The sequence below is a fragment of the Melanotaenia boesemani genome, chromosome 21, assembly GCF_017639745.1.
Source record: "Melanotaenia boesemani isolate fMelBoe1 chromosome 21, fMelBoe1.pri, whole genome shotgun sequence".
Taxonomy (NCBI): domain Eukaryota; kingdom Metazoa; phylum Chordata; class Actinopteri; order Atheriniformes; family Melanotaeniidae; genus Melanotaenia; species Melanotaenia boesemani.
Window position 1 is genome coordinate 16,796,078 of NC_055702.1, and position 24,569 is coordinate 16,820,646.

Consider the following 24,569-nt stretch of genomic DNA (forward strand, 5'->3'; position numbering starts at 1 on the left):
TATGATTACTGTTTTTTTTTTGTTTTTTTTTTATGGGATGAATCTAGTTTTTGGTAGAAAAATAAACCCATTTATGAATGACTCACCTTTTATGTTAAATGAGTAAACTAACAAACCTCAGTTTTAGAGACATGCTTCCCCCACACAAACATGCACAGAAAAATAAAACTGTTCAAGATAAATACTAAGAGAAGCAGTTCTACTATTCAAAGTGTTTATGTTAGAAGGATGTCTGTTATTATGTTCATGACAACTTGTTTTGTAGCTGCTTATGTAGGAATGCTGGAAGGGATTTTCTTCTTTGCTATCTGCTACAAGTGCATTAAGAGCTTTTAGCATGCTGTCAGTGCATACACATTCTGTATTTTGTATTTCTTTAATGCAAATACCACCAGCTAAAAGACAGATGATGTCAGCTGAAGGCTACCTCTTGTTAAATAGCACTGGGTTTATTAGTTTAATAAAAAAAATTCTCAAAGGCTGATATGAGCTTAAATCAGAAGAGCTGCAAAAAGGATAATAAATGTTGAAACATCCAGCTGAACACACCCAGAAATCTTTAGCAACGGGTGTGAGATAAGAGCTGCTACAAAATCTTAGTCACTTGAGAAAACGCAATGAGAAATTATTAAGTAATGAAAGCAGCCTGTCCGCAGCTGTCGTACTGGCAAAAACTTTACACTTCATCGAGGGCAACCTTTTCACTTAATAATTTACTCCTGCCAAGTACTCATCCTTCCTTTTGAGAGGAGCTGATAAGTCAGGGTCAGAGAATTGAATCTTAAGAAGCACTTTCCACTTCCAGGTATTATGGTGTAGCACAATATGACTCATTAATCAACCCTAACAAGCCCAGAATTAATTTTTTACCATAAAAACTGTGGAACTCAGCCAGGAACTGCTCCTTATCTGAGGGTGTCCAGAGCCAAGACTTAAGCAGCAGATAAAGAGTCTCGATTCTGGCACACTGAAACTTAGTGACGTGATACAAGGTTTTGGTGACAGTGACGCCTTTAGTCACAAGAGACAACACAAAGAGAACTGTGGAAGCTTTATAAGGCGATGAGAATACATATGGGGATGTTGGGACAAAGAATTCTACAAAACAAGAGCTCTTCTGAATAAGGACCCCAAAGCTAAAAGATTATTTCAATAAACATGGCTGTAGATATTCAGGCAACTTAAGTAAAGTGAACAAATATTCCCCTGTTGCGAAAATGGGATTACAGGAATCACAGGAAGGGTGTGATGCCTTAGCAACAAGGGTTATGTTGTGGAAATCATCATAACATTGGCCACGTAATGAGGAAATATACAAATTCTAGTTCTGCTTTTTATTCTGTTCTAAGATCGTAAAATGCCTTATGATTAAGGGCGTAAAAACAGACACCAATAGACAGAAGAGATTATACAAAGATATAAAATACTCTTAAGAGACTTTAAAAAAAAAAAAAAAAAAAAGTCATAGCTTCTGACCTCTGGCTTTGCCCTCAGTGAATATTTCACACTAGTGCTCATTTTTGATGAGTGAATCTGTCAGTAGTGGAGACAGCTTTAGACATTTGAATCTTTAAACAGAGGAAACTGTCTGACTGGGTTTCAGCAGACATTAACAGCATAGAGCAAAGCGAGAGCAAGCAGGAAACTCCTAAATCAGAGAAGAAGGGAAGTGGAAGAGATGGCAGCGGCATAGCTCTGTAGCTGCTGCTGTAATAATCCAGAGGTTTCAACGGGCACCCAAACCTGGAGGGGCTGGAGCGCTGCTGACAGAGTGCTGCAAAACAGCCCTGAGGAAGCTTCTTAAATAGACAACAAAAAGTAAAGTTTTAGTTCTCGTTAGCATGATACAAATTTAACTGTTAAAGACAGACCAGTAAAAAAAAGCACATACCATGAGGATGCACTGATTCATTGGCTTTATCTGAACTCACTAAACATTTACATGAATTATCTGCAATTTATTTATTTATTTATTGGAGGCGTTGCACGCCTGCATAGTTTTCATTTTGTGCATGAGACAGCCAGGTTAGCATGTGTGGTCTTATCTAGGGCCTGATGGAATTAGGTTACTGAGCATATGCTACAGATTTCCATGGCAACAAGAGTGGGGAAATCTGGAATCATGTCAGTTGCAGAGCCAACAGGCTATTTTTTTTCCCCCTCACTGCAGAACTGTTTTCCAAAGAAAGCCACACTGTGAGACAAAGCTGGCATGCCGATTCTATTCTTGAGGCTTGGGGGACTGTCCTGACACAGCCCTGTCTTTATCAGACAGGCGACAGCAAGGGGGCACATGCTGAAATAATTCAGACATAAACATAGCCAGCTACCATGCTTATTGAGCCCAAGTGGACCCATTTTAATCCAATTAAAGGTAGGAAAGCTGGTGGTATGGAGCTGTGATAAACACCATCATCCATCATGCCCAGACAGTAGAGACTCTGGGATCAACTCAGGAGAGAGCAGACACAGACTTTAAGGCTTCAAGAACCCCAAAGCCAACAAATCAACAATACTTTGATTAAATGAAATTAAGCACAGTTCAATTTTTCTCTGAACAATGTATGAAAGGTCATTCCCATGTTTTTAATTAAAACAGAAACAAGCCTAAGATTCCAAAGTTATTAAACACTTCAGCTGAGCCAATAACATGTGTTTGTCTAATAAATGAGTTATTTTGTGTAAACCTTTACAGCTGAGGTACTGGTTCAGGACACACAAACACTTTCTAGAGTCAATAACTGAAACGACCCGAAGGACAAGACTGCCTATGGAAGCTCTGAGGAACAAAAAAGCAAAAGGAGAGAAAATGTTTTATGTGGCAATTTATTAGAAAGGCAACTGAATGAGAACAGCTGAAAATAAGCTGGGCTCATAGTGTTCTGTTGTTTCCATATTTCATGCTCTGTCACAGCTCAGCAAAGCTTGCCTAACGTCGTTAGGCTCACACAGCAGTGTGTATACGTGCGTAAGCGAGGGTGAGTGGGGGGAGATAAGAAGACATGTCTGAAGTGCTACTATACAGTCTTTGTAAAACATCTAACGTCAGTATATCTATGTGTGTGTGTATCCCTCTATGCCTTCTGGCCGTAGACACAAATGGACTGTAATGTATATCTATGCACTCCTGTGCTCAGCTGACAGAGGCTGCAGCCTGATTGGTGATGAGAGGCATAGGCTTGTTGCTGCAGAGATACACAAACACAACAGAAGATTCTGCTACAAAAAATGGAGAATAACTGAATGGTGCAAAAGAATAAATAAATAAATAAAAAAAATAGATAAATAAATAAATAAACACTGATGGATGGCATTAGCTACATTCAACTTATTATGAACTGAGCTGTGGTTGGCTGAACTGTGGTTAAACACTGTGCTAAAAAAAGTCCCATCTATATATTGTTTTTATTCTTAGATGATTAAGCAGCAGAATCCAAGACAACCTTAACTGTTAAATGTGGAGCAAGTGTAAGGCAAGCATTGACAGCAGTCGGCAGGAATCAAGAAAGATGAAAGCCCAACTGGAGACTGATGCTGAATAAATAATGACATCCATTGTGGGGAAATGTGATCTGGCTCTCTGAAAATCAATAACTAACAACCAGACCATGATGCCCTGAGTGACTCAGCAACAACTTCAATACACTTCAGGCAGTCAATATCAACTGCCTGTTCTCGTTCTGGGGGACATGACCCAAAAAGCTGAAGGAAACACTTCTAAACAAGTCTATATGAGGGAGGTTGAGAAGCTCATCTATTCTGAGAAAGTCAGTCAAAACTGGATGAGCAGCACATTCGAAGCATCTTACAAATCACTGCCTTAAAGTATGTTGACTATGACTCAGAGGGCAGTGACTGGAAGAATGGATTATTGCTGCAAAGTGTTTCTGTAGATGAACTCAGTCTTTTTTATGCAGTAAACACTGAGAAGCAGAGTCAATATAAATGACAAGTCTTGCTGACAAATAGTTTGTTCATCAAGTAAATCTTACAGTGTTAGATCTAAGGAGCTTCTAATCCACTGTTACGGTCATTTTTGGGGTTAATAGATAATGTTGGTAATCATATAGGTGTGTGTGAGTTCATATCTTCATCCATATGTACTAAAAGAAAAGCATGCAGTTTGTTGGAATTTGAATGACATCAATACTCATTTTGTAATTAACCCTGGGTTGTTTATTTTATTGGACTCACTGAGGCCAGGTCAGATTAACTGTCCGGGCAATCCACCCAGAACTGCCAGAATTGTAGCACATACTGTACAGCTGAGCTGGGAGGAGGTGGGATTTTGTTTTTCAAATCCAGCTTAGCCAGATTTTAAGACCAGCATGGACAAACACCAAAATGCAGGCTTTGATTAGATGAGCTCTGATGAAACAGCAGATATGATCCACAGTAGGGAAGTTACTGAATCCCTGGACTTGGTAACCATTTCTAAAAGACTTTGAAAGAATGCTCATTACCTTAAAAAATTAAAAGGAAGAAATTACAAGCACAAAAGCATTCAAATTATACCAGTCTGTGTTTGCATTCACAGCTTTAAAGGGGAACAGACTGTATAATACAAACAAGTCAGGCCAGGTCCAACTCAAATGCACTAAACTGAGGAATGAGTTTGCAGCTGACTGGTTCAACGATGTCAGCTCTTACCTGCGCTCTCGATGAGGCAGTGGGTGCTGCTGTCGTGTGATGAAGGTGGTGCCCCACACTGGACTGCTGTGACTGTTCCTGAGCCAGCCCACAGGGGGTGATGAGGGGTAAGGGGTGCTGTGAAAGCCATGGTCTGACTCAGTTTCTGCAGCGAGAGATGAGGCTGAGCTCCCCATCACCACGGAGACAGGAAATTAGTCTCTGACTTGTCTCTGATAGGGTTTCTTTTTTTTTATCCCTTAAAACATTAATACTGACTGGGGATCCACCACTGAAGCCAGTGAGGCAAACCAATATACACCAAAATAGTAAGATTTTCGTCTTTTGCTTGAGTAAACTCAGAACAAAATACAGCAATAGGGAAACAAAGATAGATGTACTCGAAAGACTTGGGACACTTGTGGGTAGATAAGTGTCCAGTCATCATGTCCCATAGTGAATGGGAGAAGTTCTCAGTTCAAACAGTAACTTGGGGCATGGAGAGCTTATATAAATGCAGCAGCTGTTCTCCAAGAAGTAAAAATTGAGTTTTTCTGTAGCAAATGCTTGTAATCCTCTTTCTTGTACACTTCACGCTTATATCAGTCTGCACCAAATCTTCCACAATGTCATCCATAATTCCTTGCGTGAACCGTCTGTCACATCTTTCCAGCCTGTGCAGTCTCATGCCTGACTCTTCTTTCTTTAGTTCATACTCCGAAGACCAGCAAAAGCAAGAAAGGTTGAGTCCATACTTGTGTTTGCTGAGATTCAACACTGCAGCAGCCAAAATGCACACCTCCAGCCCACTCTTGTCATCATGATGAGATCAGGGGTCCATAGAGACAGATGATAGCAGTTAACAGTTGTGCAGATCTTGTTTGAATAAAAGTCACACAACATATCCACAAAGTTATTTACAACATGGGTGATGGATTAAATTAATGTGTTGCATTTCATGGGAGGGGTTTTGGCAAAAATACAAGTATGCAAATACCCAAGTCTCCTCTTTCAGACACCCAGTCTGACTAACAGCTGTTGTAGAGGTTTACCACTAAAACACCTCAGCTGCATTTCTCCCGCAGGATAACGTCAGTTTAGTTCACTTCTTACTTTAAAAGAATTTAGGATTCCCCAAGCTTATAAAAACTGCCATACATTAAACCTTGGTGGTTTCAGTTTTTAAGATTTTTTTACATTTCAACTCTTACAACAGCATAAAGACGTTATAACTCCGGGGCTCTGCAGCAACTATTCAAAATACTCGAGAGAAATGCTGCGGTGATCTGCCAACGCAAGGACGAGAAATGATCCTCAGCTTCTTCTGTCTGAGGGATATTGATTATCAACTTGCGCTTAGATTTATTTGGGCTTCCCAGCATGTCATAACAAGGCTCTACAGACAAATAAGCTGATGGAAACAAGTCCCATTACTGTGAGGTTGTCACAGAAGAGAATTTCATTAGCAAGCATTTCGATCGAGTTTAGAAATAAAAAAAGAGCCCGATGCAAAAGTCAAAGAACAGCTATATTTTGGGGCTGGGTTTAGCTTTGATGGGCATCAAGTATTAGCTGATTATAAAAGCATCGGCTGGGTTGCATGTGCTTAAATCTGTATTTTAGCTTTCCATTCCAGGTTTGGTAAACACTTCATGGTAACTGATAACTCACGCACCTGCCGATTTTTTAACTGATCCAGTTAACACCGCAACGCACTATTTGTTTGAAAGGGGGATGCGTGTCCATGTCCCCACAGCAGTCCAAAGGCCATGGACAGCAGCTTTTTATACAGGAAGCAATGTCCGGGTTTATGGAACGTGAAAACAGCAGTGGTAGGCTCATGAAAGAAGCACCCGTTCGCAAATTTCATCTTCAACTGGGTCCAATCCTGCCTGCGTTCATCTCATATTTCCAGTGCGGAGGCTTGTCTTATATCAGGAGACATCCTCCCTCCGGTCCCGTTGTCGGCTTGGATGTTAGACTGTTCATACTATATAACTGCTCCATCCCACAACGCCTGTACACCTTGGTGTTACTGTCCCATGATGTGGTCTTAACCTCTCCAGTCTTCTGTTTTCCCCATCTTTTAATTCTCCCTCACTGATAGCCTGAGCGCAGTGGACGAGGATGCAATCTCCTCCAGCGGATTACCGGAGTGTCAGCAGAGCGCAGGCGCACTGGGCTGGCGAGCAGAGAAAAGCTGGAAAGCTGCGTTCAAGAGATTTAAATAGAGCTCAACAGAGTGCAAGCTGTACAGCTCTGTCATAATGAGAATGGGATCACAGAGTAATGGCTAGTGATGAAACTAAAATACAGCATGTGCATGATAAGATCTGATCGGTGTTATAAAAACACATTTATCCCATGAAAACAGTGCACATTATGCAACTGTAAAGCCTGCTTTTTCTGCATTGAAAGACAGCGTCTCCATTAGCCAATATCAGTGACGGGTTAAACAGAGGACAGCAGTGACTACGAGTCTCATTGCTCAACTGTCCTGGCACATTACTGTGATAAGCCATCAAACTTTCCCTTTCACCCCCTTCCACCTCAAATGATGTTCCTGGCCTCATTTCTTTTCTCTTCTTCTATGAATGTAGAGTTCAGCAGAATAGGGGCATGGTGCTCAAGCTACATAACCGGCTCGTGAGAGGTCTCTAACCACATGTTTCTATTAATCTTTTGTTACCTTGAAGGAAGTGAATCAGCCTCATGCAGACTGACTCTAAGACCAGTCATCTATCTAGACTTCTGCATAACAGGTGCTGTGGGAGTGTGATGTATTTACAATTCCAACCACAACCCCAAAGACTGAAACTGGTTTGTCTGGTAAATCATTTCCACTTGCACTACCAGAGAACTAAACACCAGTGTTGCAACAAGGAAACTGTTGAAGATTTAAGACAAAGCTAAATACCAGAGTGCAAAGCAAAAGCAAAGGCCATGCGTCATACTTTAAACTAGAAAACAGGCTAATGATAAAGAGCAAAGGTCCTGAAGAAATGGATGTTACACAACATAATACAAAAGAAAGGCTTGTAATATTTACACCGAAGGCGTAGTCATCATAAAGACTTCATCACTGATGCAGTTTCCCCAGGTTGCAGTAAAATGGCAACAGCTCCACAAAAATTAAGCCAAAAACAGAAGGGGGGAAAAAATAAAATAAAAGTCAAGGAACTGTAACCCTTTGTTAAGGGCGCACCTGTCCAAGAACCACCTGTCTCTCTGCTAGTCAGTATCCAGAGATATGGCAGCTGACACGGCCAGTGCCAGAGGGAGAGATTGGATTTCATTTCTTTTCTCTAGGGGCACACTGAGGGAAGAAGGGGAAACGAGGATGTGAGCTGATTTCATGGTACATTGCAGGTGTCATTTCTTTAACACCCCAAATGTCCTCACTGACCTAAGTATTCTTATTCAAACCTAGTGGACAGCACAGCACAGATGAAAAGATCGTCTTCTAAATGCCGTCTTCTAAATGCTCACTCTCAAACAAAATGAACGAATAGGTTACGTGGATTTTCATTATTAAAAAAAAAATCGTATATCCTAATTTTTTTACTTGATCATCTCCCTACTGAAAACTTGAACTGGTTCTGCTACCTTTAGAACACAGGTCTCATCCCCCCAAGTTTCCAGGATCCATCCAGTAGCCCATGTATTCTCGGTGTCTGGATGAAGGTTTATCCCCCTGATCTTGCCCCATCACCGCCACAAACCCATTAACAGACAGAAAAGAGAAGTCTTACTAATTGTGTTGCTCTGTACAGTGAAGCGACGGGAAGTAAGGAACTCCACAACCCTTCCCTGAAATACTTGGTAAATATACAAGGTACTAATCAATCTATTTGCGGGTAAACTTAAGTCTGTGAGCCCTGCCAACACAAACATTAGCTATACAGTAGCTGGATGAAAACTGAACAGTCCCATTGAGACGAGGACGCCGGGAAACCTTGTAAACAAAGACTCTTTTTCAGTCATTTGGACGACATTACTGACATTTTCCTACAGTCGTGCACTTACCGAAGCCCACTCACGAATTGGTATTCTTACCTCTAGTCGTGTGGAGAGGAATTATTCCTGTTTTTTCGGTCGTTTCGGTGTTAACTTTTTACAGCCATAGAAGCGATAAGTTCCTCTCCGGGTTGTACTTTGGTCATCCTAACCTTCTCAGGCTTTAGCTTCGTACTCTCCGTTGCCGACGCATACTTCGGACGTTTGTGTCAAACACCTAACTATACAGTTTATTTCCACTCCGTCAGGTATTAACGATACTGATGCGACCTCGTAGGTTTACCTCAAACAGTCCAGGAAGGAAGGGGAATCTCTACGGAACAAATACAGAGAGGACGTACGTTAAATACGTACTGTGGCGTTTCCATCATTCTCGAGGCCGCACGTTAGCATACGTAAATTCTCATGGAGAATGCCACCATAAAAACTCAATTTCCCATGTTTCAATGAGGATATCCGGGTATCACTGTCGTCACATTTGAAAAACACAAATAATCGGAATATATGTAAATATTTGACATGTAGAAAAATAAACATTCATGTTGAAATGTGTAGTTTTATATACTTATTTTATTTTAAAAGAGTAAATAGTAAAAAGTCACCATTATGCTTTAAAAAGCATATCAGTGTATGATAAAGTCCGCATCCCACTGTCAACTAATGGCTCTCTAGTGCCATCTAGTGTTACTTAACGGCAACCAACTTTGGGTCGTTTAGAAAAATTGCATTACTTGCTTGATGCTGGGTCGATCTAAAATTAAACTGCTTTATATGTTAAATATAGTGGTAGAATAAACTAATATTTCTCAAGTATTGCACTCTGATTGGAGTATGTGTTTTCACTTTAAATATTTCCAATTTAACATAAATTATTTCTTTGTTGTAACAGTGTTTCTTGACAATAACGTTTATACGGTTATAAAACTTCTTTTTCCCTTTTAAATGGTGCGACACTTGTAAGGAAAATATGTTTGTGGGATGAGCAGAACTGAGTATGTGGGTTGCGCTCAAGAAGAACTTCACAAATCTTCTCTGCCAATGCCAAGCAGTTTATTCTCTTTATGTTTCTTGTTTTGAACTTCTGACACCCTAGGTGCTGACATTTTGGTGCCTGATTGGTGCCCAGTTAGAAACATCTGTGACCATGGATCCTGCTAAAGCAGTCTGTTGGTGTCTGCGCCAACCAGGTCACGTTTGATTGATCTGGAAAGGGCAGTGGTGGTTTCAAATCAAATCGATCCAACAGTCTATCAATTTCGGCAAAGTGACTCATTATTTTGAATCCGGTGTATTGAAGCTGGGAAACATCTCCAATTTGCAGGATGATGGTCAGTATTCCCCACCACTTATATATGGCTTGTCTTGGGCAACTTAAAGCTGGAGTTTTACAAAACCAAGCTGCAGCATTATTTGGAGTCAGTCCTAGTACCATTTGCAATGCTACTGGTGTCAACAACATAACCACTGGAATCTGGATGTGTGAATGAAGGTTATATTCAGAGATAAGACCAGATTCTGTCTACGGTTACATGGCTGATAGGGTCAAAATGTGGAGAAAACACTGTGGTGATTGCTGCACTGATGAAGTCTTTTGGTGGAAGCTGTGTAATAGTATGTGGTGGCATTGCCCTCAAAGAAGAAGAACAAAAAAAAAAACAAGGCTTGCCATCACTGGAGGCAATCTAGGTCTAAAAACCTAACTAAAAACACGTGGGATCAGCTTGGGCATGCTGTCCATGTCAAATCAACCAAAACAACCATATTGGTTGACTTGTGACAAATGCTCTTTGCAGAATAAGATGCCAATCCACAGCAGTGTGGAACCAAGCGAGTGACCGTCATGAGGAGGAGGTGTCGGGCTGTTGTAACTGTTTATAGGTCCTCTACCAGCTACCAAGGCCTCTATTTGTTAAATTACTAATTTGTTAAATTGCCAAAATGTCTTCTTTCCGCAGACTTGACTCATCCAATACCAAACAATAGTCAATAAATTGGCTTGAAATAATTCTGTCTGCAAAGTGCCTTGAGATGACTTTGTAGTAAATTATTGAAATACAAATAAAGCTGAACTGAATTGAAAAGGGGCATAAATAGGCTTTTGGCGCAAGAATGGCATAAGATTTATTGCCATTGTTACAACAAAAAAATTAATCCACCAAACACAAATTTCCTTACTTTTTGTGCTAAGTTTAGTTTGAGTAATTTGTTAGGTAGGAAAGGAAGTGTTTTCATTATTCCAATTTATTTAAGTGTACAAATTTGTTTCCTTTTATTCACATTTTATAATTATTGTTGTTATTATTATTATTATTATTATTATTTGGTTTATTTTAGTTCTTAAAATATTTGCCCTGTCATTTTGCCACTCTGGGTTTTGAATTTATTTTCTGAACATTTATGAGAAAATAATTAATAGATTAAAATAATCATTTACAGTTTTGTAGTAATTAAGCCATAATCCCATTCATCACAACCCCAAAACATTGTGTTTGTATTAATCCATGAGTTATGATCATATACTTCTATAAGCCAATGAGGACATTTATCTCTGGTAAATAGTTTTACTGAGTTACACTTCTATAGAAAGAGTATTAATAGGGTATGCATACATTTGTAGTTTTACTTAATTATGCATATAATTAAGATTTACTTCATTCTTTGCTGTTTTGTTTACCCAGCTGAGGTTGGATGCTGTTACTTTAAAGTTCTGATGCAATGTAAATTTCCTTATGAAGTAGCATGTGAAACATCAATGAGTCTGGATTACCTCTGTTAATCCCGGTGTCACCCGGGTTGTTTGAACCAGGGAAGTTCAAAGGATTAGGACTGTTGGGTAATAAAAAACAGAAGAAGAAAAGGAATCAGGGTGAAGTCCAAACCCCATTAAATTCTCATTAAGATAATTGTTCTCACTCATTCCAGCAGACTTGGACTGTGGTAGGTTTGCTTTAGAAAATAACCCAAAATGAGATTACAGTGGGAGGGGTTTATAATCCAGAGTTTACACTGAATTAATCTTTTTTGTTTAATATATACAAGCCTTAATCTGTTCGATCACAGGACCTTGTGTCTTCTTGAATGAGGCGGAGCAAAGCATCTCCTGTAGGAGCAGGCTCAGCAGAGGAGAATGAGTCTGGGCGGAGAGAGTTAGCCCACCGCTGGACGTTGTTGTCTCACATGTCTCACAGCGCCGACAGGCTACATGTAAATGCTAGTATCTGTGTAACAAACACATTTTGAGTATAACGACAAAAGTTAAACAGCTAGTTTACGGAAGCTAGTTTAACATCAGAACCACCCGGGAATACTTGTGATGAAAACTCAATTTCTTTGTGAAAGAGGTAAGACAACGAAAGCATCTTCTTTTTTTCTTCCTTCCATTGGACACTCCATGGAGTGTACTTTTTATTCGCTACATGCTTATCTTCTTTGACTATATGTTTGGCTTCACGCTGTTTTCTAAACTAACTTTTCAGAAACTACCGAAACGTCCCAGCTAGCCCACTTCAGTCAACTTGTGTTGGTTGTATTGTTTTCAAAGGCCAGTGTCGGTGCGCGCACACTGTTGTCATGACAATACTCTGGAAACCCAGCGCGAGGCACGTTGAGACACAAAAGACACCAGCTGCAGTCTCCAGCGTTTCTGTAAGACTATTTGAAAAAAGGGAAAATAAACAAGTTTCCCAAAGAGTTAACAGAAAGGCGAAAACTATTCCACATTTCTTGTAGAAGGAAACGCTGCTTTACTGGTCACCCCATGTTTCTGGAATGAAGAGCATTTTGGGTAGTAAGGGGCTCAGTAGGATATGAGCGAACTGTTGGGCTAAGGTGTGTCCTGTGTTTATATGAGACGAATTGTGACCCAGCTAGTCAGGAAAGGGATGCTTTTAGTCGACTCTTTGCTGTTTTATGACCGGCACACATGTGGAAATGACTGACTTCCACAATAGTGGAGAATGAGCAACACAATTGTCCAAGGGGAAAAGGAAAGAGATGTGTATATGTGTGTGTGTGTGTGTGCGCACACGTGTGTCTAAAAGTATAGGCACCAGTTATATGAGAAAAATAAAGTATGCAAGCTTGTGTCCACATGTGTAGATAGTAGGAAGATGAGACCAGGGTCACTTTACAGGGTCATGGATCCATGTGAGGACAGCAGGGGACAAAGTGAGGTATGGGAGCTGTTTATGTCATTACTATAGATGTGTGCAACCACAAAGCAGACACATCCAGACAGGGTTAATCAGAAGCTGCTGGCATGAATGAAGCTCATGACAGCAGGGTAAGCTCTGGCCTGTGGTGACTCATCATGATACTTGTTTACAGTCTTGTGCAAGGGAAGTTTTCACAACTCTAGGTAGTAAACTGTGACACTAATATGGATCAGTGCCGTACCTGTCATTGGAAGTGCAATGCTAGTAAAATATCCAAACATCTCTAACCATTAGTGTCACTCATACAGTCCAAACTTTAAAACTAAGCTGTAAACAGAAAACTAGAAAGTTTTCTAAAATGTAAGGAAAGTCTAAATCCTTAATTATGAACTTGTGTGAACCTTTATTCAAGTAGACAACAGTATACAATCTATTATTGTCGCTGTCCTCAATGACCAATTAAATTTTTATTGGGGAAGTGCAAACAAATTGAATTTATTGTTGCAGAAACACATTTTAAAAAGGTTTAGAGAGAGGCATGTTTATCATTGTTACATTACACTTACTCCCTTCAATCTAGGATTGAAGATATAAGATACAAGAATTGCTGCAAGAGAAATTCTTATTCAATACAAAATTTCAGCTGCTCACCAGTTTGTGGTGGTTGTTGTTTGATTGTCTTCTTGCAATAGTATTATATTATATATATTTGCAATAGTAGACAGATTTCAATTGCAGGCGGATCAGAAAAGTTGTCGAAAATTGTGCAGAAGGGGTCTGTGTTTGTCTGAAACAACCTCAGAACTTCTTTGAAGAGGTGATAATTTGATAGTAGCATTTTCCTCTTCAAAATACTAATATATGCCTCTGAATCAGTGGTACTCTACATACATATCTGTAAGTAATCTGTGCCACAGAACAAAAGCAACTTATATCATCACTAATGCTAGATCTTGCACCTTACACAGAAAACAACCTGAATGGTGCTTCCTGTCTTTTACATGTTTAACCCAGTATGAATTTATCCTCAAAAGCAGCTGAAACCTGAACTCATCTGAACACTAAATACATAGATTGTCTTTCTCTCCATTTCAGATGAGCTCCTGTCCCGAGAACATAACATTGTTTCTGCTTAGAAATGATATATTACGTCTTCTTTCTGAAATAATTTCTGATTAGATTGTTAGAGGCAGAGATGGTCTACGCTGAGTGGCAGTTGCTGTAATAATCATAATGGGATGATGAGTTCACATGCAGTGCCTCCTGAGAGTATCCAGCTATAATGTTTGGTCATAGTATTAATGGACTGAAATTTCCTCAGTTTCTCACAATCTTTTCACAGTGTTATGCACTATAGATTAAGAAAATTCCAAGTATTGTAATTTTAGACTGATTTTTAGACTTTTTTAAAAAATTCTTAAAACATTGATGATATTCTGATTAAGGCTGAGGCAAAGCGGTAAGCCACAACCCACCTTTGCTTTGAAAGACTGCGCTTTTGGTGCTTACTTGTTTTTATACCCATTCCTGGCACCCTCACCTGCCATCAATTTAATCTATGGATTGTAGAATCTTACATGTAAGACTTGTAATTGCAAGAAGTTACAGCACAAATTAGTATGCATGACTAGGTGGAGGGAGAAGGGCGAATGTGGATGATTGGTGCTGGGGGGAAAATGTAGATACAGATATATATTAAAAGACAAATCAGGCTCGAGGAATGTGTTGAACTGTTGCTTCTTGTCTGTTTTTCATGATTGAGAGCAGTGTTTTTTTTTTCTATGAGGAGGTCTCATTAGTCCTTTTTTGATGAGGTTTCCATTGTGGGCTACAAAAACTGTATTGCAAGAAAGATGATCATTTTAAAGGTTTTGCCTGTTTGGCCATCAGCTCAAATTCATATATTATAAAAAAAGGCTAAGCCCAAGTATTTAGTTTATAGTGTGTAGTATAAACAACACAATAATGTGGAATTCTGAGTTATAATAACAGACAGACAAGCAACATTACACATTACACATAATAATGTCTGTTTGACTGAACAGCTTTAAACCAGGTCCTGTGGATGAAGAAAGTGTACAACAAAGTTCAGGAAAGTATAGCCTTTTTAAAAAATCTACATGACAAGACAGTTTGTTAGAGGACAGGGCTGTTACAGGAACATACAGTGCTATGAAAGTAATCTTTTATATCTCCACAAAAGAAAAATAATAAAAAGAGTATTTTTAGAATAATCAACAAAAATATTTAATAGCATTAACAAAACTGCTTCCACTTAGATCAATCATGGAATAAAGGATAATGTTTAGCATCATAAGTCTGGTGCTGCACCGGTTATTTGTCCCTCCTGGTATCTGTGGCAGCCCACCCCCTCTGCTTCTGTGTCGGGGCATGCAGCCGCATCTCCCCAGCCTGGCCTGCACCCGCAGGGCCTGGAAGCACACCGGCAAAGACACATAAACACATACACGCACACACTCATTCAGTCACTCATGCACATGGAGCAACATGAACAAGCTTACATCAAAGATACATCTGTTTCTTATGCATGTTTGATGGGACAGGCAGGCAGTGGCTGGCCACTGCTCCAAGTTACAGCACAGATTAGTATGCATGACTAGGTGGAGGGAGAAGGGTGAATGTGGATGATTGGTGCTGGGGGGGAAATGTAGATACAGATATATATTAAAAGACAAATCAGGCTCGAGGAATGTGTTGAACTGTTGCTTCTTGTCTGTTTTTCATGATTGAGAGCAGTGTTTTTTTTTTCTATCAGGAGGTCTCATTAGTCCTTTTTTGATGAGGTTTCCATTGTGGGCTACAAAAACTGTATGATCTGGATTTTAAGACAAGGATTAAAGGGAATACAGGGAAATTTATGATCAACAGTTGTTTCAGTTAATGAGTTTTTTTTTTGGCTTAGTAGTACTTTTCTCAACACATGGTCTGGGTTTTGTTTGACTGCCAGATCAGGCACGCGGACATCTGATTGAGTCAAATTAACCGGAAAAATTGTTTTCTTTATAGATTTTTTGTATTGATACATTATAAATATGTGTAGTTTCCAGTCAAAAAGTAAAAAAATCAAAAAGGTTTATATTCTTATTTGTATGAAATAGGGGATAATCAATTGTAAATATTCAGAATTATTAGTTTAGACCTGTCCAGGTTTTACGCTGCCTCTCGCCTGTTAATTGCTGGAATAGGCTCCAGCTTTCACAGGACCCTAAATTGGAATAAGCTGTAGAGAAGATGGATGGGTGTTATTATTAGTTTAAAATGATGTTGGATTAATCATACTGCTTTGGATTAATAAGCTAACAGTGCAGCTCAATCATTATACCCCAGCTATCCCCTCTGTTATATCAGTCAGGGTAAAATAAGGTAACTGGAGGAGCATTTCAGGTAAGTAAGTTTGCATTTGTTGACCTTGCGGCACAATGTAGCACTCACGCTCACCTTCCAAAGCATTAAACACACTGGATTCAGGGAGTCAAGTCGCTTCAGCTCAGCACTGTATTTCCTTTCTCGCCAGATGTTCTGCTTAATGAACATGCTGGCTCCGGGCGAGAGAGGTGTTGCCACCCGTACACAGTTTACCCAGGTGCTGCTGCTCTGCATAATTACCTCACATGAACATGAAAAAATAATTAAATTCATGTTGTGTTTCCTCAAGTGAGGAATGGGTCAGCTAAGGGAGTGTGTGAGCAGCAGTTATTGAAAAAGGCTTGTTAAGGTGTTGAATGAGTTCTTAAGTGGAAAGTAGCTTTTTATGCTCATAGTTTCATCACAGAATAATTAATAATGTCGATAGATCAGATTATTTGTCAGGGTTCACTGACACAGATGCCAAAATGATCTAATTCTGTCTTCAAGTCATCATTAGTACTTTTTATATTATTTTTACATGTTTAAACAGAGAGATGGGATAATGAATAGCGATTGTGAGCATACGCAGGAAAAAGGAACAGCAGAGAAACCAAGCCTAACTCTGCGTCTATCATAAATCATACTAACTGAAGACAACTTTGAAACTCAACACCAGATCTGACAGGGTTTTAGAAGCGCTTAAAGAGACAGAAGAGGCTGACAGATAATAGAAGACACTAAAAAGATTGAATGATTGTGCGAGATCTCTGTTTCCAGAAAAATCAGTGATGATATAACTGATGATTTTTATGACTGAATAAGTAGCAAACAAAGTGTGTTTCTTTAGCTCTTCCCCCTTCTTCTACACAGATTTAGGTATGTGTAAAGTATTGTCAGGATAACAGGTGTCTGTGTGTTTCCAGGAAAAGAAAAGAGGGGCACTGTGCAAAAGAGGGACTAGCAACCCAAACCTGGGGAGCCACTGGAGCCCCAGGGTCCTGGAATGGAGCAACTCGTGGAGTAAGAGAGGCTAACTCTTTATTCGCCTTATTTAACAGCTGGTTTACACAGTTTGTTAACATGTTTGATTGTGTTTAGCAAATGAACATCCTGCCTCTATTTTGGGGCTTCCTGAAACTGTTGTTGCCCACGCTTCAGCTGCCTGCATGGCATTGGGACTGGGGGAAACATCATAGTCATACAGACTGAGAGATTACAATTATTCACCTCACTGAGCTGCCCAGATGGTGTAACATGCAGCTTCTAGACAACCAGTAGTTTCTACTTTATATCTCAGTTCTCATAAGGCCTTTGAGAGGGCAGAGCTCACTTGGATTTGTAGTGTTAATGTGAGCTGAGGTGAGGATATTAAAAAGAGATTATGAGGAGCCTTCATGCTGCTTGGAATGTAACATCTTTACAAAGTGAACATGTCTTCAAATTTGGCTTTTGTTGCCATCCAGAAAGATGCTATGTATTTCTCTATCTTAAAGGTTTATAGCCAAGCATTTCTGGGCATTGTGTCATGTTATTCTCTCATCATCATCTGAGACATGAACGGGCTGCTCTCTAAGAAATTAATATGTAATCAAAAATATGCACTCAGATGTCCAGGAAGGCAGAAAATTCTAGATGAATTTAATACATAGACACACATTTAATAATAAAAAATAGACCAGAAGTGATGGCACAAATGAGCTGCTTTAAACAGTATCGTGTTGTTGGGGGATGGGAAGCTCATTTATCTAACCTTACATACCACAAGTCCTCTTTGTAAGCGAACTTTTCTGCTCAGCACGAGACTGTTTATATATCTCTATCCAGCTATCCACTGTATCTGGTTTTATTGCAGCTTTACAAAAATATTCCTTGCCTCTTTCAACACAAAGTAGCTTCCTTTGCAAATGTATCCCTTCCCCTCTTTGTCAGCGCTGTGTAGCTGGGCAGAGACTGATAAGAGCTACGGGGAGTTGTATCTTCTTGGCTCTTTTGCATGTCCTCTTCCCCTCATTTCAGCACATTCTGCAGATGTCTGAAACAGGCTTGTGGTCCTGCACGCTATGCACATACATTAAGTGCCGGGCATCTGCATGTACGTGTGTTTTGGTGTTTGACTATGCATCTAAGTACAAGTGTGTGAATCACACACTCATTGGTATTTAATTTTACAAATCTTTCCCCAGGTTAGATGCCACATGTATAATTCATACCTGTGACTGTACCTAGAAAGGGATCTGCGCCTACATGCTTTCCTTCCTACTCGTTACACACCAACCTGTCAAGTGAAACCCCTCATTTAAAGTGCATCATCGGCGCCCCGTGTGTCTCACACTGACTTTGACATATCAGTGATTGTCGAATCATCATTTCCGGCTCCTGTTCCGATATGACTAGACCACTCTCAGTGATTAGTTTACGTCACTGACCTGCTGCTCTCCTGTGCCAAACTGTGATGGCAGGGTTCTAACTTGCACAACTTCACTCTCCTTTCTGGCCTGTGACTCACTGGTGAGTCATCACCACACGGAAGGGGGCTGCATAAATGTGCACACACATACAATACACCTTTGCTGCTTGTGTGGTGTATGCATACACATTCAGTGTTGTTTGACAAGCTCTGGTGATGCTCATCATAGTGTGCGTACAAAGCCAAGAAAGCGATGTGTGTCTGTGTTTGTGTGAAAGCACAGAGGACATATGGCTGTGCTTCCTCATTTTTCTTTTGTCTGAACACAAGCACACACACATACACACATCATTATTTATAATAATCATCACAACGGTAATAGAGTTTGACTTTTTTCTTAGATAAAGTCCAAAAAGCATCATCAGTAATTACTTGACACTTAGTTCATTCCAATTACTGTTCTGTTGTTGCAGCCTTGATAAGATGCAGCTTAGCATAATGATGAGGACAGTTTATATTAGAGGTAGACTGGACTGAGGGAATCAGCCAACAGAGGGCGTCACAGCCATTAATATTTAACAAACAGTTGGGTTCACTGTATTATTCTGTGTTATTAGTATCTTCATGTGAATTTTATGTCTTTCATAAAAGACAAGAGCAAGCTGTCACAAGGGGAGTTATTGTTCTTTGTGTTGACTCAGCCTGTCATAGTCTGACTCTTAATAGCAGGTGTTGCAACATATGGCCTTCAAAAAACTCATAAAAGTGAAACAAAAGCTTTGTCACCATAACCTGCTGGTTTGTGGGTTAAAGCAAGGATCTCAAACTCTGGTCCTTGAGGCCTTTGTCCTGCAGATTTTAGATGTTTCCCTGCTTCGACACACCTGACTTAAATTAATGGGTCGTTATGCAGAACTTGACAACAAGTTGGATCCATTTGATATGAATCAGGTGTGTTGGGAAGCACATAAAACCTGTAGGACAGTGGCGCTCAACGACCGGATTTTAACATCTCTGGATTAGAGTTTCCATTTAAAAGATATATATGTAAGTCCATTTAGGTCTTAAATGTAATGATTTGTGAAACGTTTTGTAGTTTTTAAGCTTTTTTTGGAATTGTGTTTAATTGATGAGAGCTCATATTGTCATCATCTTCTTGTTGCTGGAGACTAAAACAGAAACAGATCGCATGGGTTGGATTGTATACACTGGATTTTTTTTAAGATAAATGCACTGAATGGAGCTTGTATCTTGGATGATGAAGAATTAGACTGCAGATAGTTGTGTCTTATTAGTCCATTAACTTGTCTCCCTGTATCTGCACACATCAGAACCATTTGTACAGAATGACCAACCAGATTAAATGTGCCAGCACCTTTTTTTAAAAAATAGAGATTAGACTACTTTAATTAAGGAAAAGGCTGGGAACAATCAGATTAAGAAATTGAATTATTCACTGTCTGAGAGTTTAATTGTCTATTATAGAACTTTATGCCATGTATTTGTATTCAGTGAAATCAGAGTCTAGTGATAGGAAGTGGTTATCTGTAAATCTCACTTGACAAAAACTTGACAAAAGGGGTAAAGTGCCACTGAACTTTTAAGGTAGATATGTTAAAGGTGGCTAGTAAGAGCACTTTTCCTATTAGGGTTTATGATCAGGGCTGTGAATTATTAGAAAAACATAGTTAAAAAGAACAAAGATGTGTGCTACTAGTCTGGTGGACTGAAGATGAGATGTGTCACAAATGCTAAGCTTTAGTAGATAATTGTTTATTAATTGCAACCAGTGATTTAAATGTCTATTCATTTTTGTGCCAGTGTTAACTATAAGCCAATTAATTCTCACAGTCCTTGTAAAAATTAACAGCCATTTATTTAAATTGAACACAGCAACGAAATTGACGTGTCTTTTTTCGATTTAAGCTTCCTAAACAAAGATTACACATAGCAGTTATGCCATGTCTACGGCAGAGGTCAGTCATATAATGAGCTGCTGTCATTATAAGGGCATCAGCTCCATCAGTTAGTCCATCATGTGTATTAACATGACATTTCTGTCAGATTCACCCAGTTATTTTTATACAGAATGAATAAAGACAACTGCAGAGATTATGCAACCATGATTACCGTTACCTTAAATAATTGCGATTACACAGGTAATTGTGTCATACCCTACGTAAGATTAAAATTTTTATTTATGATGGGCTGGGTGAAAAGCATTAACAACACTTGCAAGGTAACTATAATTTCCTGGCTGGGCCACTTAGGGCTTAGCTGTGGTCTTGTATTGTAGAGGCTTATGTGAATAGTTTTTTTTCTTTCTTTTTAAGATGAAGAGTGGTTCAGCTCTTAGTACCCCCTTGTTTCCAATAACCACAAAACATAAACTTGCCACCACTCCATGCCCCCTCTATGGCTACCACTCAGCCTGAGATGAGGACTCTTCACTGACTAAGTAGCTGGTTTTCAGGTGAATGATTTAAGCTTGTTTTGTCAGGCTTCATGTTTAAAATTTGTTAAGCATAATGACGTTGATGCCAGACCGACAGACTTGTTTTTGCTGTTACTGGCATGTTTATTTGTTAGATATAAGTCACAAGTGAGCCCTCGAGGTGCCTGTTTATATTGCTCTCATCACTATGCAGTCATGCTTAGTGGAAGTCTGCAGCACGCATTTGGATTGAGAAGACGGATTATTGCTGTCTCCCCGGGAATGGCTGTGCGTTTGTGCGCTCTTGCTTTCCTGTTTTTGTGACCGTGCCTGATTCTTCAAAGTGGTGTGAATGACACATCTCTGTGTCCTCAGAAAGATGTCATCCCAGCACACTGTCAAAGCCTTGTACAAACACTAACATAGGAACATGCTTATGGATACATCCTTGATTAAATTTACAATCTCTTAGTGAGACTCTTTGTGTGTGTGTGTGTGCATAAGTAGTACCACATGAGGTCGTACTTCGTCACTAATCCAAGTGATGCTGATTGTGTTTTTGTGATGCGATAAAGAAACACTTATGTCGCATTATGTGCTCCACTTCAACTCTAACTTGGGCTAACAAATACAACAGCAGCCTAATCATCTTCCAGATAATGACAACAATGAGGAATGACGCTCTAACTGAACAGCCACGTAATGAATCATGGAAGGTCAGCTGGAGATCGGAAATGAGCACAAACAGACACAGTGGTCAAAGTCTATCAAAACACGGCATGTGTTAGGATTTAATGCATGATAAAAACAAAGACAGCAGTCAGCATATTTAGTCTCTGTGTGAATGTGAGTCACCTGATTAAGAGAGATTGAAGAGGGCAGAGAAAATGTGAAAGATTCCCTGTATTTTTAGGGAAGGAACAGTTGCGCTGCTCCTGTCACCGAAAGGTGATAAATTTAGCTGGACAAGTCATAAACAATACTCAAAATATTTTGGGATGTGAGAATTATAAAAATTATATTCATAAAGTTTATTTTCCCTATATGAACTGTTTTACACAAAATCAGTATAGAAAAATCATCTTAGTAACAGTTAACCACACAGAGCTGGTCATTTCTTTTATTTTAACCCCCCCCCTCCCCCAGCTTATTTATTAAATAATAATAATTTTCTAATTGGCAAATAAAACAGCTAATTAGACACCACCATATAAAGCACGGATTGCTAATTTTAGCATCTATTTCCGAGGCATATTAGGCATTTCCTAAGCTTCAACAAATCGTAGACAGTTATAAATGACCATGTAATTAATTGGCAAGGCATATCCAGCTGTAAAGCACTAGGCCTAAATGGTTGGTAAGACCTTATGTGTCCCACAGGAAGCCTAATTAGAAACTTGTTGATTAGATCAATATCATCAAGATCTATCACGATTTTCAGGTACAATTATGTGACCCCTTGTTTAAGGTCAGGCAACATTATTCAGAAGAATCAACAATAAACAAACCTTTTGAGTATTGGAAGTCAAATTTGAATAACTTTAATACACTCTGCATGGAAATGAGTAATTAATTTATTTATCTGGAAGTAATACACAGATGGCTTAAGCTCACATCCACTGGAATTTCATACCAGTGTATTCTTGATCAAAATGCAAAGTGTTTATTCACTCTTCATGGTCTTGATCACCGTAAACAATTTTGGCACAATAGAAAGTATTTCAAATGTCAACAAAATGTTCCAAATCTCTTCAAAACTGTCTATTGTAGACTTGGTCTTTGGACTTAAGGACTCAAATCCCTCTTGCGTTGAAAAAAGATGGATTATCTTAGCTCTATTTAATCTAAAGGATTAACTGAGACACTGGAGTGTGAAATGCCCTCCTTCAAAGTCCTTCTGACTGGTCTAAAACAGCTGGGGTCTCATTCTCAACCTGGGTCAAATTGAGTGCTACAGACCATAGACCTGATGTAACTAATTCATTTCAGGACATTTCATATTTAGATTACTTGCTTTACATAACCTGCTTGTGCATAATCTTGGATCTGCATTTTCCCCAGTTTTTTTCTGTTGGGGATAGATCTGTATCAGTGGTAATGGCAAATCAAAACACATTAAAAGACATAGCTTTGCCTCCAGGCAGATTAAGAAATCTTGTCTACATCAGTGGTATTGATGGCTGCTAATAAAAGATGATCATTGTCTCTAATGAATAAGATTGATCATTACAAATTTATCAGGGACTTTTTTTTACCAGCTGTCTATGCTGTAATTCCAGTCATACTTGCAGAAGTATGACTTCTGGTTTGTTTTTACATTTTGATTCCTGTAGGCCTTGTTTTTTACCAAAGCTTTCAGTTCATTGCATGTTCATTACATGAAACATTGTGTGATATCTCAGTCGATCCTGGTGTCTTACCATCAAAGTCAAATATACTTTACAGACATCTTTGGTGACAGATCTTAAACTTCGGTTTTAGATGAGCTACAAGAAACTTTCCATTTTCAGCAGATAAAAGTGAGAACATCCCTCCAAGTGTCAGACTCTGAACCTACATCTGAAACACTGGATGTTCAATGAGACATGAGACCTGGATGCTCACTGACACAGCGGCTTGAAGCAGTAAAGTCTTTCCTTTTTACCACACTAGGTTGCTGCTATAAAGCTCGACTGTGTAAGCTACACCTTAACGCCTCAGTGAATCCCCCTAGAAGAATTGATTAGCTGCCTAATCACTGGGGATTATGTGGGAAACCACTACTGAGAACAGGAAGCTTCAGGAGGAAGGATGGGAGGATTGAAACAAGTCTTTCTTTTCATCTGTTTTTACAAATTTACCCCAGTCTCACTTACCTTCTCATTTCTCTGAACAACTCCTAATTATGTGGTTTTCACATCAAGAAACACCTTTAACACGTATCCTGGAAGAGATGCTCATCAGTCATTTTACAGGTGGAGGGAAAGTGAAGTTCAAAGTCAGCAGTCAATACTTTGATAGCTTCCTCTTTTATTTAGACCAGCCTTCAGGACCTGAAATTCTTTAAATTGCAGTATGTCTGACTGGCATCATTCAGATGGGGAAGAGGTGTGGTGATGTTATAGTGTGAGGGAGGAAAGATAGAAAAATATGACTCATTCCAGGTCTTGCAGAGTGAGCTTGCCAATTTCTCTCCAGATGGGTCATTCAGAGAAATATGGAAATTACACTATGTATGCCATGCATGTGCTCCTGTTTACCTGTGGTGCTGTGTTTGTGTAGGAAAGCATTTGTAGAGTATTAACTCTTTGTAGGGAGCTGATTCTGAGCAGTGCAATTGTTTCACAGCCTGTATTTTGGCAAGTTTTAACAAGAAAGGCTCAAGTTAGGTAAATAAATGAGTGTTGAGTTGAGGGAGGTTGTGATGTTGCTCATGCTGGTTCACTGTCATGGTTTATAGGGACAATAAAGGGCACAGAGCATCAATAAATATTATTAATTCAACAGTTCTTTACTTTTCCTACTGTGATAAGTCAAAAGGCCTAAAAGCAAAGGCTGATTCAAGTCAATAATATTGTCA

General features: G+C 39.3%; 2 protein-coding genes across 5 annotated transcripts in view; one reads left to right on the plus strand and one right to left on the minus strand.

Annotated features, from left to right (window-relative positions):
- Window positions 1–8,930, minus strand: part of capn15 (calpain 15) — a 36,010-nt gene extending 27,080 nt beyond the window's left edge. For 2 of the 4 annotated variants that reach the window (XM_041973993.1, XM_041973992.1), the window contains exon 1: window positions 4,651–5,955. In XM_041973993.1, the coding sequence (XP_041829927.1) occupies window positions 4,651–4,826 (176 nt within the window). In that variant the 5' untranslated portion in view covers window positions 4,827–5,955. Of the gene's footprint in view, window positions 1–4,650; window positions 5,956–6,304; window positions 6,757–8,685 lie in introns of those variants that run through there. The other 2 variants (XM_041973994.1, XM_041973996.1) reach the window with 2 other exon arrangements.
- Window positions 8,931–11,760: 2,830 nt separating this feature from the next.
- The window catches only part of LOC121631943 (ankyrin repeat and fibronectin type-III domain-containing protein 1), a 129,091-nt gene continuing 116,282 nt past the window's right edge, over window positions 11,761–24,569 (plus strand). Inside the window, exons 1-2 of the mRNA XM_041973046.1 lie at window positions 11,761–11,987; window positions 17,093–17,189. Of these exons, the coding sequence (XP_041828980.1) occupies window positions 17,173–17,189 (17 nt within the window). The 5' untranslated portion in view covers window positions 11,761–11,987; window positions 17,093–17,172. The remainder of the gene's footprint in view (window positions 11,988–17,092; window positions 17,190–24,569) is intronic.